This window comes from Neodiprion pinetum, chromosome 2, assembly GCF_021155775.2.
Source record: "Neodiprion pinetum isolate iyNeoPine1 chromosome 2, iyNeoPine1.2, whole genome shotgun sequence".
In the NCBI taxonomy this organism is placed as follows: Eukaryota; Metazoa; Arthropoda; class Insecta; order Hymenoptera; family Diprionidae; genus Neodiprion; species Neodiprion pinetum.
In genome coordinates this window covers 35,653,633-35,668,972 of record NC_060233.1, presented here as the reverse complement: position 1 = coordinate 35,668,972, position 15,340 = coordinate 35,653,633, and the positions used below count along the sequence as shown (strand labels likewise).

Here is a 15,340-nt window from a genome sequence, read left to right as displayed (position 1 = left end):
TGAAAGAGACGAGACGATGATAGAAGAAAACACGTCTAATCGCGAGATTGCCTTTCAAATTACAAGAGTCTTGCAATGGCGTATGGACTGTTGCAAAGCATGCGAGACCCTCATTTGCGCCGATTAGGCAAATTGACCAATTTAATTCTTCACAACTGGCTTGATTAATTTTATGAGAGAAATTTTGTCGTCTGGTTATTTGCCGAGCCAAACTCGGTTTCACCAACAACGTGTCTTATTCTCGTCGTCGCCGCGATATGCACATATTTGCAACCCCATTTTTGTTGTCACTTATATCACGCGGTATTACCGAGTGTGCTTTATCTCCGAAGTCCAGCCGGTTTATCGTGGACAATATATGTACACATTATACATATACATATGCGTATGTACGAGTTCTCGTTAATAATAATTGAGCACAATCAGAGCTGCGTTTGTAACAAAAGGAATTGATTGCCTCGTGAATTGATGCAAAGGGAATAATGAAATATTTTTTCTTCATTCATGTATACCGTTATTGAAGATGCAAAAATTCCTCCTTCGTTGCAGATGACGTATGTGTGTATACGTATATATAAGAGAGAGAAAAGGTTCGATTCAATTTTCTCCGATTCAATTCAGGTCAGATTTACCCTTCTGATTCACGAACTTGTTATCCACTTTGTCGTTCAATTGTAGAGATTATTATACCGTTATGAATACGTCGCCGTGTGGATACCAACGCTAGTAAAGTTTGTAATATCGCTTTACACGAGTCGCGTTGCAGCTAACAGCAGCAGCAGCAGTGACTAACGATAAGTCGGCTTGTACAGGCTTCCGTATCATTTCTGGCTGACGCGAAACTTTCCTGAAGCTACATGACTATTTAATATTCGATTATCCACGCATACTTTATACATCCTCCCGCCTATCCACCTAGCAGGCATCAAACCGTATGAAATTTAGAAAGTTCGGAAAATTCGAGAAACCGATAATCTTTATAAATTATACACTCACGCCGCACGCTTGGAATGATCGAGGATTCACGAACACGTATATATATATATATATATATATATATATATGTATATATGTGTATGTATAATACGATGGGATAGAATTACGAATGAATCAGCTAATTCATCAACAGCCGTTGTAAACAATAAACAAGCCCTGCAGTCTTTTCTGATTATACAATTTTGTTTTTCTTCTCTTACCATGTATATTTCTACAAACAATACGACGCTGAGTTATTCGGTATATATCGTTATTTCAGTCCCAACGATGCTTTACGCCTCAATTATTCCATGATCCACTCTAACCAGACTCTGTTTTAATCGTCATAATTGTCTAAAAAAATCACTTGACTCGTCTCGGAAGAAAATTGGAGTTGAATGCATGCTCTCGAAACCACTGCGTGTCAAAACTCGGAACTCTTATATGTACGTTATACGGGCGCCGAATATTCTGAGAGGAAATCTATCTCACGTGTTTAGATACTTCTCAAGTTACTGCCTGTTGAAAGAACTGCGCTGAAAAATAAGATATTCGTGGTCAGATCAGGCGAATCGATACGTAGACTTGAAGACTGGAGATCGCGACTGACGCACGGGTTTCCTTTTTGTTTTTTGTTTTTTGCTTATTAGCGATGAATATAGAAAGAAATTGTAATTAAATTAGGAAAACGTCTTCTGCCAAATGTTTTTCAAAGTAAATTTATTGCGAGTTGTTATAAGTTTGTAATTGTGTACGTGTTCTTGTATTATGTAAAGATTGCGTTGTTGGGCGTAAAAACTTTTTGTTGGATCTCCCTCAAGTCCAACAGTCAAAAGTTAAGAAAACAGAAGATCGCCGCTTAGAAAATGAAACAACTTCGCTACTGTAAGATACATATGATTGATATTGATCAAGGCGAAGTCGATGATACAAGTTGTCAGCAAATTAAGAAAAGATTTTACATAATTGGAACGTTCGAAATCATTGAACTCTCGGATGTTTTTCACTCGGTTCTAATGTTATTGAACTCATTTTTCTCGCCAACCGGATCACTACGAATTATTATGCGACAAACATTTAAGGAATTTGTACACATTATTTAATAAGGCTGTAACGCGTGTGTATACGGAATAAATTGTTGAAGAACATTTTCACGATGGAAATGACGATTTTTAATTAACGTTAGAATCGTACGACAGTCACAAAACTTTGATTATCCCGAACTAGCTTGTCTTAATTATAAAAATATTTTCACAAATAGTTGATACCTCAGCTTGTGATATTCGAATATTTTCAGATACATTTCTATTGTATTGTGCAAAAGAGATGTCGTTTCGTTATTGTTCACCGTCATCGATGCCAGTCAAATTGTTGTGTTACTCAATTTTGTCAATTTTTTTTCTTCGCTTATCAAACTTACCGACTTTTGACTGTGGCGGTCTTGCCTGTTTATTCTCAAAAAACCGCGAAGGTAATATTTCGGAATCGTATACCGATAAATTATCCATTTGTGATTGTGATTTATATTTCTCATATATTTAACGTGACGCGCATTGCCGAAGGCATGAAATTCTCGCATACAAAATCCGCACCTTCGCGGCCCCGAGTCTATTTGTTATTTACGGTTGTAAGGCGTGCGGGGATCGTTTTGGACAAACCCGCAAAGTCAAGAAGGTCGCGGGTTTGCAAGTAATTGTGAAAAAGAGTCGGAGAGAAAGATAGAAAGAGAGACGCGAGCACAAGCTGTCAACAAATTGATGAAAAATATTGACATAGTCGTAAAATTCGGTATTGGATATAAAAGATAAGGTACTTCCGTCGTTTTGCATTTTACAAATTTCGAGTTGCAAAAATAGTTTTACATCACTGGTTACAGCGTGATTTAAAGACCAATAATTATTTAACGATCACTTACGGTTTGTATCGGGTGGTTTGTATAATCTCGTTCAATTTAAAATAAAAAAATAGAGCTGATTGTATGAAATGATAATTGAAATGGCTGGTTTCCCATCATTTGAATGCTTCTACATCACGATATACGCCGGTTAAATTTTGTCTAACACGTGCCCAAGTCAGGTATAAAAAATGACGATTTTGATATATGACCGGATTTCGTGTAACTGTTTTTTGTTTAACACTATTTTTATACGAGGCTGAAGTTAGTAACGTATGTATAACGTATCGAAACGCTGCAACAAACAATTACTATTCCGCACCTTTAGAATACCTGAAGAAGTTGAATTTACAAAATCTGAGTTCGTTTTTGCTGTTCGTTGATTAACGGGTTGCTAAATTTCGGGTAATCCACTAAGGTTGCAAAATAACGACTTTTTCTAAAGATGCATAATTTCAATAACATTGCAAAATTCAGCCTGATATTTTTATTGCCCGGAGAGTTTACGGAAGAACTGCGTGCGAGTCTTGGATTAAAAAGAGAAAAAAAACACACACACACACAATTGCTTATAAGATAACATTCCGTGGGCAAAGAGTTGAAACCTACTCGGTTGTTTATCGATTATGAACGTGTAGCAGTGTAGACAAGGTAGAACACGCAATTAACTTTAAAGTCGCACGTAACATTCGTGCCCGTATTATTGTATACGCAGACATATACATACATGCATCTACAACAACGCGTGAGTTACACGAACACGATAATTCGACTTCGCTGCAACATATCCCGTAATAATTAATTTCTTGGATCATTGGAATTGGCGATACGTTGTTACAATTTCGAATCGCAGCGCAGGATGACGATCGCTTGTACGACGACGATCGATATTGCAGTATTTAATTTTATATTCTTTTCTTCACCCATCTTCGTTGATTTGTATAATTTGTATAATATGAACCGGAAGTGCGATGGGATGATTGTGCTTACAACGACGACGGTTGTGATTGTTTTTGTTCACGCTGGTTTCGGGAGACAAAGGGTACGGTATGCATTGTACGTGCATACGGCACGTTTGCGCAAGTCTGCATTGTACGAAGTAAGCATATTTCATCCAGCGCTCGGAGCGTATGCCGTTATGCACACACAGCTTTCTCGACGAGATGATAAGCTCGCATGTTGACCGAAGTGCAAATGACGCACGTGCTTCGGGGAAATCATCATACGTAGTATTAAAGTGAGAAACCCAAGGTTTGGATGTTCGGATGATCAGAAAGTGACGTCACCGAAATTTTTTTTTCTCCCGACGTGATCGATCTATATACACGAAAATCAGCTAGCCGAATTCCTCAGTCCGGAAACAACCGCGCAGTAGAGAAGACGTGTCGGAATCGCGCTCCGCAGATTTCGAGTACCGGGTTCTCTATCTCCGTGGATCCTGCACTCCGGGTCCGCTTCCTGGTGAAACTCGACTTCCAGGACAAGCGCTCCAGGTCCTTGACCTGGTGACTTTTGATCTTCCGGACTAATTTTCAAGTTTACAAGTTTGATTATTGAAAACTTCGTGTTTAAATTCTCAAGGATAGAATTCATTCTTTACGGAGGTTTTTCTTGTCGAAGTATAGTTTCAGATAGTTTATAGCTGAAAAAAAAATAATGAATTATATTATCGGGCTAAATAGAATCGCTCCGCGTTTTTTTTCCCTTCCTCTTTTTATTTCAGTAACTCGTTTATCGTCTCTTTGTCATAATCTGAGTCTATTCTTTATCGTTATTTTTGCTGTTAGTATTTAATTTACTTGTCAGGTTTTTTTCGTACCAATCATCATTTGTGTAAGTTAACAAATTATGATTAATTGATCTGACGTAGGTATACAAGTTATACGGGATCAACGAAACTGTATGCGATGATCTAACAAAAACGATTAAAGATTCCGGTTCTTAAAGAGATCGTTTAAACCACTCTGTGTGATTTATTAATAAGCGTCATTATTTTAGAGCTTGCCTCTTCTTTTAGTGCTGAAAAATTCGTACGACCGTTTGGCAATTTATCAGAATTATCATATTAGCCTTAAGTCATATTGTTTTACGTCAGAGATTCGTATCGATAAATCTCTCTTCAAATGCCGCCTTTAATATATCTGCAAAAACTGCTTGGGACACGTGGTGTTGAGAGTCCGTTGTTGGCGTATGTAACTTCAGGCGTTGCGAGCGGTTGTATGTCGATTAATCTGCAAGGAATCGCAGTGTGTAAACATTGTTAATGCCGCGTACAATATCAATATATTCATTCGATGTTTTTCTGTGTTTAACATAAATCCATAATAAAATAACGTATGGTCAATGAAAAGCGGCGAAATGACAAACGAAAATTTATATACGAAAGATGTTAATAAACACCTTAAAATATTTCAACCATGTAAACATGTATCCGGGTATTACTCATGGAAACGTGGATTATTTTGTTTGAGAATATAAAACCGTAGGGTCAACTTGTGATAAATTGTTCACGTGGGGAAGAAGAAAAAAAATAACATGCGTGCCTAACTTCTATCCTGGTAATTATTTTTCTACGCGTTAAAAACTGCCGCCTGTAGATGATAAAGTTTGCCAACGGTAAAATCAGCGAAAAATGTCGAGGCTATATTTTATTTTCATATGGCGCAGACACACGTTTTCGAATCGTATTCGTCTCTCCTATTGAATCGAAGCCCTGTGAACGGGGTTTGAAAGTAAAACGATTTTTGAACTAGGTTTGAAAATTTATTCACGACGCGAGGTAACACGGGGCCTTAAATACTTTAACAGAACTTTGATTTTAGAGTACAAGCTTTTTTTTTCTATTTTACTCAACCCATCCTCGTATTTCACTTCTCTTTTGGAAATTTGGAAAGTAATTTGGAAACTGGGTTGCCTATATTTTTTTGTATTTTATTTATTTTTAAAGAAAATCAGACTTGACAAAGTTGCCCCTTTTTACGGTAACTTTATTTCTTAAGAAGTATATATACTCATTCGTACTATCTAGTTCTGATTCCTTTTTTTTTTTCGTTTCTTTTTTTCTGCTCCGTATTGTTTTTTTCTTCAACTTTTTTTTTATTCAATCGGAAGTCCTTCCGTTACAATGATTTACGGCACGCGCAGCATATTTATATTAGTACGTCGAGAAAGAAGTTTTCATAAAAAAAAAAAAAAATGTCGCTTAATCAAGAAAAGAAAAATTTCTATATGTGGTTACTACAAATGTCTTAAATAGCATTTTCATTTTTTACCATAACCAAAGAGTATATCATAGAGTTTCGGTTACGATATGAAAATGAGTTTTTTACCAGTAATCAGCAAATCTGCCAGATGTTGATATTCTTCTTGATTCCGGTCATTTAATACAAACTACATTTTCATCGATAAAAAAATATCTTGTATACCGTTGCGACAATTTACTTATCCAGGACTTATTTAAAAGTCAACCCTTTTTTTCTCTTGTCTTTTTTTTTTTCATGCAAAATTCTGAATGTTTTTTTTTTGTATTTTCGTAACTGAATTGCGCGACTGAAAGGGTTGACCGAAAAATACCTTACGAGATATTTTCCATTACTACATAACTATGAACGACTGATTTTCCTCCGAATGAGAAATGCTTCCCTCTTTGACCCTGCAGGAATATGATGGTACTTCGAGTTCACGGGGATGACTTGATGTTCGGAGGTGGTGGCGGCGTTCTTCCTCACGCGCCCCGAATACCCCAGATGAAGATGATGAAGGTTCACATACCGTTCACCTTCAAACTCCACGAAAGCTTCAGAAGCACCTATGCTGGTGAGTTTCTTATTACACTGCATAATCCATCGAATAATATTTATATTATACCTACGCGTACGACGATGATCTGAAAACTTTTGTAAACGGAGGTAGTGAGAGCGTGGGAATTTCAGAGTTGTGAAATAAATATATGTGGTGGGAAAAATTTGCATCGTACAATTGTCGCTTACGTGCGCATATGCTTTTTTCGAAATTTTTTTCATTCACTTTTTTAAGAGGCACTTATCACGCCGGGAATTCCATCTTTTTACATTCGAGCCTTGGGCCATCACCACTGTTGTACCTGTTTCGTCTGTTGACTTTGCATTCTTCTCGAAGAGTTCCGTCAAGTATTATATAAAAACGTGCCGTATGTCTTTAATTTTCTTATATATTTACCTATATCGTGTTTAAGATGTATGCACATCGTCGTTGGAGTTTACCTAATATGATTGAATATGGCAAGAAGGGATCTCGTGCAAATTTATCCTCGAAATTTCGTACAGTCTTGACGAAAATTCTCGTTGCTCGTCAAATTCTGTTATATTTTTTTTTTTTTTCTCTCTCTCTCTCTATCCTGCGAATAAAATATCACAAATTTTACGTTCGATTTACGATGTCGGGGTAAGAAAAAATTATTTTTATATTGGCATGCAGCGTAATTCGATTACAGCGGTGATCGAGAAAATGTAAGACGGATGAAATATATAGCGGCGTTTGTTGCGCGTTACTGTACCAACGGTTATAATTGAAAAATAGAATTACGCAAAACAAGAGTCCGTACTTTAAAACGTGCGGTATTCCCCATATGATTAATTCAACATTCGTACCAATATATTCGAACATACACGTACGGACTTGAGTTATTTTTTCGTCCGCTCGCGTTGGTGAAAATAAAAGAAATTGAATAAAATTAATCCTTTCGCAAGCCGTTGAACCTTTCCGTAATGAAAGTGCCGTGATAATATATGAGGCATACATGTTTGTAATATTTGTAACGTTTTATGCAAAATTTTTGCATTTCGTTTACGAAATTAGTCAGATTTTATCGCCAACGTCGAGTTGACGGCTGTTTCAGCAATTACTGCACCACGCATTAATTACTATATTAGCACGTATATTTAAACGGGAAATATATGCTGTCGTTCAGTGTTTTTGACAGCTTGTTTATGAGACTTGGACCAATTACGCATTTATCTATATATAGTTGATAACGTGAAAACATATTAAATATGTTTGTAATATCGAATAATTAATTTGGGTATTGATGATGGTTTTACGAAAGGAACGAAAATTGAAAATGACAAGCCAAGTTGATCGTGATAAGTATAAAAGCGTAAAACAGGACATCGTTAAATTGTTTTTCCTTAACGGTTGAAAAACCATTAAAAAACAAAGAGTCGATAACGTATCAAAACAAATGTAACGAGTCTGTAGTCACCTCAGTTTATCTCGATATAATTATTTATGCATTCGTATTGCTGAAAGTTTTATTTTTTGTAATTTATTTGGAAATTGGAACGCGGGTTCTGTTATTCTACACGTTTAATACGATACATGCGATGAAATACTTGGTGATTTATTCACTCGCATATCCATACCTATATGATATTTGAATTTCAAATTAGCCAATGACGAGCTATCATACCATTCATTATTAGCATACAAGAGTGTATTTTTTTTTCTTCTTTCTATCTTCTCTGAAATTGAATGTTTTATCAGCAGTAAATTATTATGCGCGTATACGTACCTATATCCCATAGCATCGTGTTACATTTGTTTTTTCAATCTGTTTCAACTAATTTTTCCCACGTATATTTCTTCGACGTTATCCGATACCTTATACAGCAATTGATTACCTTATTTTTTATTTTCATTTTTTCTCACACTTGAAATCTTAAACGTCATCGATTTCCACGTATGTGTATAATAAACGTCTTAAACGTATTATCACTGTGCCTGTAATTTTTTAAATGAATACAAGTGGCGGTATTCGTTTGTCGTTTGAAAAATTGCGCAGCTGATAAAGATTCGGGAAATTTACTGCGCTCGAAGTCAAGTGTATAACAATAACAACACTTGCAGCTGAGAAGTTTTTTTTTTTTTTCTTTCTACTTTAAATATAACCGACGTGATTCGAGTTCTCTCAATGTCGCTTGAAGTGCGAATTCATTCAACTTCAGGCTTGAAGACATTTCAATTAACCTGAAGTGAATTTATATCGGCGCTTGAAATTGCCAGGAGTGATGTTCGGATACTTTAATTAATTCATGCGGAATCACTTTTAGTCTTGAAATTCTGGATTCAGATGCACTTCGATCTGTTGCCAGAGTGATCGATTGGACGAAGTTATTGCTTTCGCAGGAAGGAATTTCAATATTGCATTCGAATCTGTAAACAGGATGCTAAGAAAGGGTTCGATAACGATATTATATCATAGTTATATATACAGGTGATGATAATTGATTAATGACGTGAAATCGTGTTTTGCTTATAATATCAATTAATTGAGAAAATAACAGAGTGAATGATTGAAAATTAGAAGATTAAGATAAGGAAAAGTCTGATGTGAACAAAAAATATCGACGAACGCGAGTTGTTTGATCAGCCGATCGACATCCGATGACGCGTAATCGTCAACGATTCCGTGCACAGGACTCGGGATCAACGACGAAGAGCAGAAAAGCTTGATTTTCAAAAGGAGCAGGACCGACCGAAACAGTGAGAAGATTTCATCGGAATAGCTCGATTGTTTACCTTCAGCCTACGACACTGTAATATTAACGATTGAAAACGCAACTCACGATTTCTTAAGTAATCGTAACCCAATTTGGAGCCAACAACCATCGCCAGTTGAGACTGTGTCAAAGCGCAGAAGCAGCTCGTATCATCAGAATCCCGCCAAATATTACGACCGAGTCCAGAATACACTATGATCCCGATGAAGGAGCGGAAAATTGGTTGTCTACGAATTACGGTTTATTTGATAATATATATTTACACCTTGTATATACATCGAGGTGTTTGAGAAAACCATAATTCACGATTTTCTACCGCGACACCCCCTGAAAAGTTTCTTTATGTTAAAAGAAAGATTCCGTGAAGAGACTCGTCTGATCTTTCACTTTTCACATTTTTTAAAAAAATTTTAAAGAAACGCGTTGCAGCACTTCGGTTATTATTTCTTTCCTGACATTTGTATTGAACCAAAAATTTCACGATCGTAACACAACGATATATTAACCGAGAATCTTATTCTCCTAAATTAAAAGTTCATATTAAATTATAACTATTTTGTGAGATTGAATTAATGATTGAACAAGTCGTCAGATTATACACTTCTCAAACGTCAACCGGAGACTTAGTATTACGAGTATAAGTCTTCTTTGTGACGTAAATTGATATTGCGATTGATATGGATGGTAAAAAAAATGTTGCTCACGATACTCCGTATATTTAAAAATATGTATAAAATTGAAAAATCAACTGATCGCAATCTTCCGATTAACGTAGAACGCTCTTCTTTTGACAGAAACAAACTTTTTACGGGTTGCCATGGTAAAAAATTACATTCTTTTTTTTTTTTTTCTCCTTTTTTAAAACACCATAATATTATTATACACATCGATCAATGTCGTAGGCTCGTCGACGTAATTTTCTTATCCAGATTTTTCCATCCGACATTTCGCACCCTAACGTTACCATACTCCGTTATCCACGTGATTAGATATACGGCATTCTCTTACCGTTGCGTTGCAGCGTTGCTCCGTTCGTAATTCGAATGATTATGTTATTCATTGATGACCACCACCCTTCTCCACGTTTGTCACGTTACGATGACGTTATAAACGAGCACGCGTAAATTGCGTACCTTGCACAATTGTGTCGCGCGTGTCGATATTGTTTTTCTCGTCAATTTTTCGTTTCATTTTTACTCGTTGTACGTAAGCCCATGCACAACGTAAGCTTCGGGCCTGCTCTTCACTTTTACTCTCACATCTCGAGAATGGTGTCGTAAAGTACAATCAAGCCCGTATTTCGAACAATCGTTCTGATAAATATCCTCCTTCCATTCATACATATAATGTTTACTCGTTGGCAGATAGATGGTGAAACTTCTTCTTCTTCTTCTTCTTCTTCTTCTTTTTTTTTATTTCATTACGCAAAGAGACGTCGGCGTTTTTCTCGAGGTAATTGACTCCCGATTTAAATGATACACATTTGACCCGGACAGCCGGTCAAGGTAACCTAAAACAATTTCATAACTCCGTTGTGTCCGACGATGAGAACGGCGGGAGGCCAATGTCTCGTGTCTTGCATACGAAATGCACGGTGTGTCACGCCTTACACATTATTATAAACAAGCCGCACGGTATCGGCGAAAGAAATTCGTTCGCAAACGCTTCGTTATTTAATTTTCCCCGAGTTATTGTTAGTCCGAGAAATAATCCACTTGTACGAACACTGAGAATTATGGATTTCGTGTAATTACAACAGTACGATTTATTGCGAAAAATAAACTGTTTGGATCCTTTTACTTTTATTTTTATATTTAAAATGAATTATCACTGCAGCATTAATTCTTTCTAACGCTGACAATAATGAGGTAATATTGAACCAAGGTTTTAAAATATGAGTCTGTTTTGTTTTATTACGATTTACCGCATTATCGACAATTCCAAAATGGCAAAATAACTGGTTTATCCTCAGCACGAATCGTTACGACAACGTTACTAACTTCAATACATGATTATAGGAAATACTTTACGGAATTACGCGATTTCTTTAAGGTCCCTTGTCTCGGCTCATGGTCTTTATTTTACATCCCGTTTCTTCCAAGGCCTTCGACATGCTGCAAGCGTACGATCATAGTGTGTCGGTATGTCGAAGAAAAAGAAAAAAAAGAAAAAAAATTATAATGAAAAATGATCTTACTTAAGCCTGCAGGCTTTTGCATGGATATAAATTTTCCTCCACTTGTTTCTCTTACAACTTTTAATGTATATATACATGCGCGCGTGTGCCCGTGTTTGTAAACGTATGTATTCGTATAGAAATCGTGGTTTTAACTTACAAGTTTTTGACTTCATGCACAAGTGAAGATTGAATTTTTTTCTTTTTTTTTCCCCATAAATTGCAATCCACGGATTGCGGTTCAACCTGTTTATCGTTTTATTCGTTTTAGTTGATGATTCGCCGGTTCATGAACGTTCCTTGAAATAAATAAAATTGAAACGATACAGTTCAGGTTATATCCTACCTATTTACATTTCAATTACATTTCCGATTAATCCTGTTGCCGAAATTACTTACACGATATACATTTCAACACTTTCTAAAACTAATGAATGAATATTAAAATATAATTCGACCTGCATTAAATACGTGTTATTCATTTTTTTAACGATTCATATATTGAAATTTTTAATAAAATAATAATAATTAACTTGTGTCACGCCAATTGCGGGACCATGAAAGGACATATATATATATATATATATATATTAGAGTGTTTCAAAAACACCGACTATTTTTTTTTTTTCGAAGAACATTGAAAAATCTTCCGAGTGTCTCTCAAAAATGACCTCGGTAAAATATGAGCTCTTAATATTGATATTTAGAGGTGGCGATTCTCAATTTTCTATTTCCCATTTAAATAACATTGGAAAAAATTTTTTTAAAATTTAGAATTTTATTGCTAGAAAACGAATCAGTGTGAAGATATAAACAAAACATATTCTTGTAAGAAATTTTACGCTCTACAAAAAAGGTCTGAATAAAGATTTGCGTAAGGTGAGTCGTTTCGGAGTTATCAGGCCTCAAACATCGAACCGTTTGAAATAATGACGTTATTAATTTATAAATGCTACAAAACTTACTCACATCGTTGATTAATGAAATTTATATAATTTGTATAATAGTGCCATATTTATATGCTCCTGGATTGAAATACGTACAGTATATTATCGATCAGGACTTGACGTGATGCAAAGTAGTTTGATTACGAATATAAATAAAAAATTAACTACGCCTGACTCTAGGCATACAGGGCAGATGCAGAATTTTTTCTACGTCTAGCCGTCTGACAGAAATTTTTTTATTTCTGGTATTCCGTTTCTTTGGCGCACTCTCGTAAAACGAGTCAGGTGCGTAGATTATTCGTTATTGTCGAACTGCTCTCCGGAGTCTCAAACAACGTATTTATATACACGTGTGATAAACATATAATATAGATAATTTTACCAATATAATTGAGACGCATCTTTCGCTCTTACGTATTTCCATTCTTTATTTATCTATTTTTTTTTTTATCACTCATCACGTAAAATATTATCTCATTAATTATTATCGACAAAATATCTGTATCGTACAAATAATTAGTTTCTTACGCGTTAAACAATCTGTGCTAACGATGACGCAATATTTTTAGTGGCCGAAGATTCGAAATCATGTAACGTGTCTTTTGATAATACTGTATATTTGTTCAACGATAATGCCGAATTATGTTCGCATCGGATGTTTGAGTATTTGTCTGTAATTTATTATGTATTAATTTTGTTTTTCACTTCGTTAATGTATTAAAAAAATTTATATTCGCACGTTTTGAACGAAAATAAGAGAAAAAAATTTATTTCTACCATTAATCAAATGTTCTGTTTGTCGTGTATATTTTACGTCCGCTGAGAATGGTGGTATAAAAAATTTAAAAACTATCGTCAAATAATACTATATTCAACTATTTTTTTTTTTTTTTTTTATTAAACGCTACCGTAGACGCGGGATTACGACTCGTTCGTTCTTGTTGGTTATATATGTATAAAAGTCGTCGGTTACTTTTACGAATAAATTATAGCGCAGCGCACTTTATATACGTACATAAGTTGGGAAATATTACAAAAGTTGTTCGCGTATAATCTGGGGCAGGGTGAACGTGTGCGTACAGGTATTTAATATGCCTAGATATGCGATTTAAATGCGTTAGACTTTGCAAATTATTGCCGTATACGCGCGCTGCACGATGCACTAACATTTTTTGTTCCTTCTTGGAAGGATTGCATTTTTTTAATTTATTTATTTTTCTACTTTTACTTACTTTCAACTATGCGAGTTATTCACTCGAATACTATACTTTCAATTTTAATTGTCGAACATATTTATTTCATTGCCTTTAATTTTTCACCTTGTGTACTTAGAAACTTAATATTGCGTATTGTATACATAATTCAAATATGAATTTTGAAATTTATGCCTGTAGCTTTAGCCAGCTATCAGACCGTTACAGTTTTCACATTAATTTTATTGCATGCATTGTCATTGTGATAGTATTATTGTTATTGATTGCAAACATTCCTGCATTGAAATTGTAAAAATGAAACTTGAATGTAAATGAATTTAAATCAACTAGCAAAAAATTTGTACTCTTAAATTGTCCTCGATTGTTGATTAGAAAATTTGCATTGAAAAGAATCAGCTCATAAATTTTTACCGACACTGATCATTCGTGAGATAGACAATCGCAGCTGTTCAATCCTTGATCGTGCAGGTTATGAATAATTGAGAGTTCTGTTTATATTAAAAAAATTTTCGATTGCAGCCGACATGCAATATATATATTCGATTTTGATACGCGAGTATTTTCTCAGGCGAGACACTTCGATTGCGGTATAATCGGTCCGATGTGCCCGTACAAATGTGAAAATTTCGATTCGACTAACAATGGTTTGTTCGATTCCAGCCCAATTATCATACAATTGCGTACAAATTAACGAGGAAATTTCTATTCATACAAATTCGGCGTGTACCTGACATTTGTACGGACCGATCAATTACGCTTGAGAAAGTATAATAAGAAATATGCACAATTCGAGTTTGAAAGAGAATTCGTCACAAACAGTTGCTGCGTCATTGCGAATCAATTGCTTTATCCCCTCGTATGATGAATAATTGGAGAAATTTGAAATTTAAAAAGTGTAAAGTTGACGTTATTTATTTCGTAGTAGGCTCTGCAACTATCTGCGTTCCATATATTTTATCGCGCCGTATTCCGTCGGCCATTGTTAACACAGCTGGAATTCATTATTATCAGTTGCCCTTGTTTATCGTCCAAAACTATTTTCGACGGTGTAGATAAGGTCTGCACAGCTTTTTTCATCGCTTCGTTGATATACATGCCTGCCTTTATTTGAACTTACAATAACCCGCGTGCCACGGGATCGGTTCCAAGACCTTCGACGATCCATATCGTCCGTCCTTTGAGGAAAAAAGACTTAATTTCTCGTAAATATTACACGCTGTTTACCTAATTAGTAATTTTAGCCATTTTACGCGGGTCGACTGAATTTAACAAGTCCGGCAAATTTAAGACTGTGAAAATATCACTTTGTGGCGACTCGGACATCGAAATGGCGACTGTATTTTTTCCCCCCCTTTAATGGAAGAAAAATGATTCATGTGCTATAAATATCGAGTGTTTATCAAATTGTCGTATTCTTAAGCTGCGATAATCTTTTCGAAAGTTGACAAATAGAAAATTCTAGAATTATAGAGAAAAAAAAAAAAAGTTTAAATTTCGACGATTCGTTTCAAATCGCTTCAGAATATTATTATTTAAATTAAGTATATTCGTTCGACTTCACTCTATTATAATTTAACGAAAGCTCAGTGCACGCCTAT

General features: G+C 35.3%; 1 protein-coding gene across 8 annotated transcripts in view; it reads left to right on the top strand.

The window, feature by feature from the left end:
* Positions 1-15,340, top strand: part of LOC124212518 (cell growth regulator with RING finger domain protein 1) — a 62,138-nt gene that overhangs the window by 8,687 nt on the left and 38,111 nt on the right. For all 8 annotated transcript variants that reach the window (XR_011176340.1, XM_046612627.2, XM_069133390.1 and 5 more), the window contains one exon: positions 6,528-6,685. Coding sequence is in view for 7 of the 8 variants with exons in the window: in XM_046612627.2 (XP_046468583.1) it covers positions 6,528-6,685 (158 nt within the window). In the remaining variant the exon portion in view is untranslated. The remainder of the gene's footprint in view (positions 1-6,527; positions 6,686-15,340) is intronic.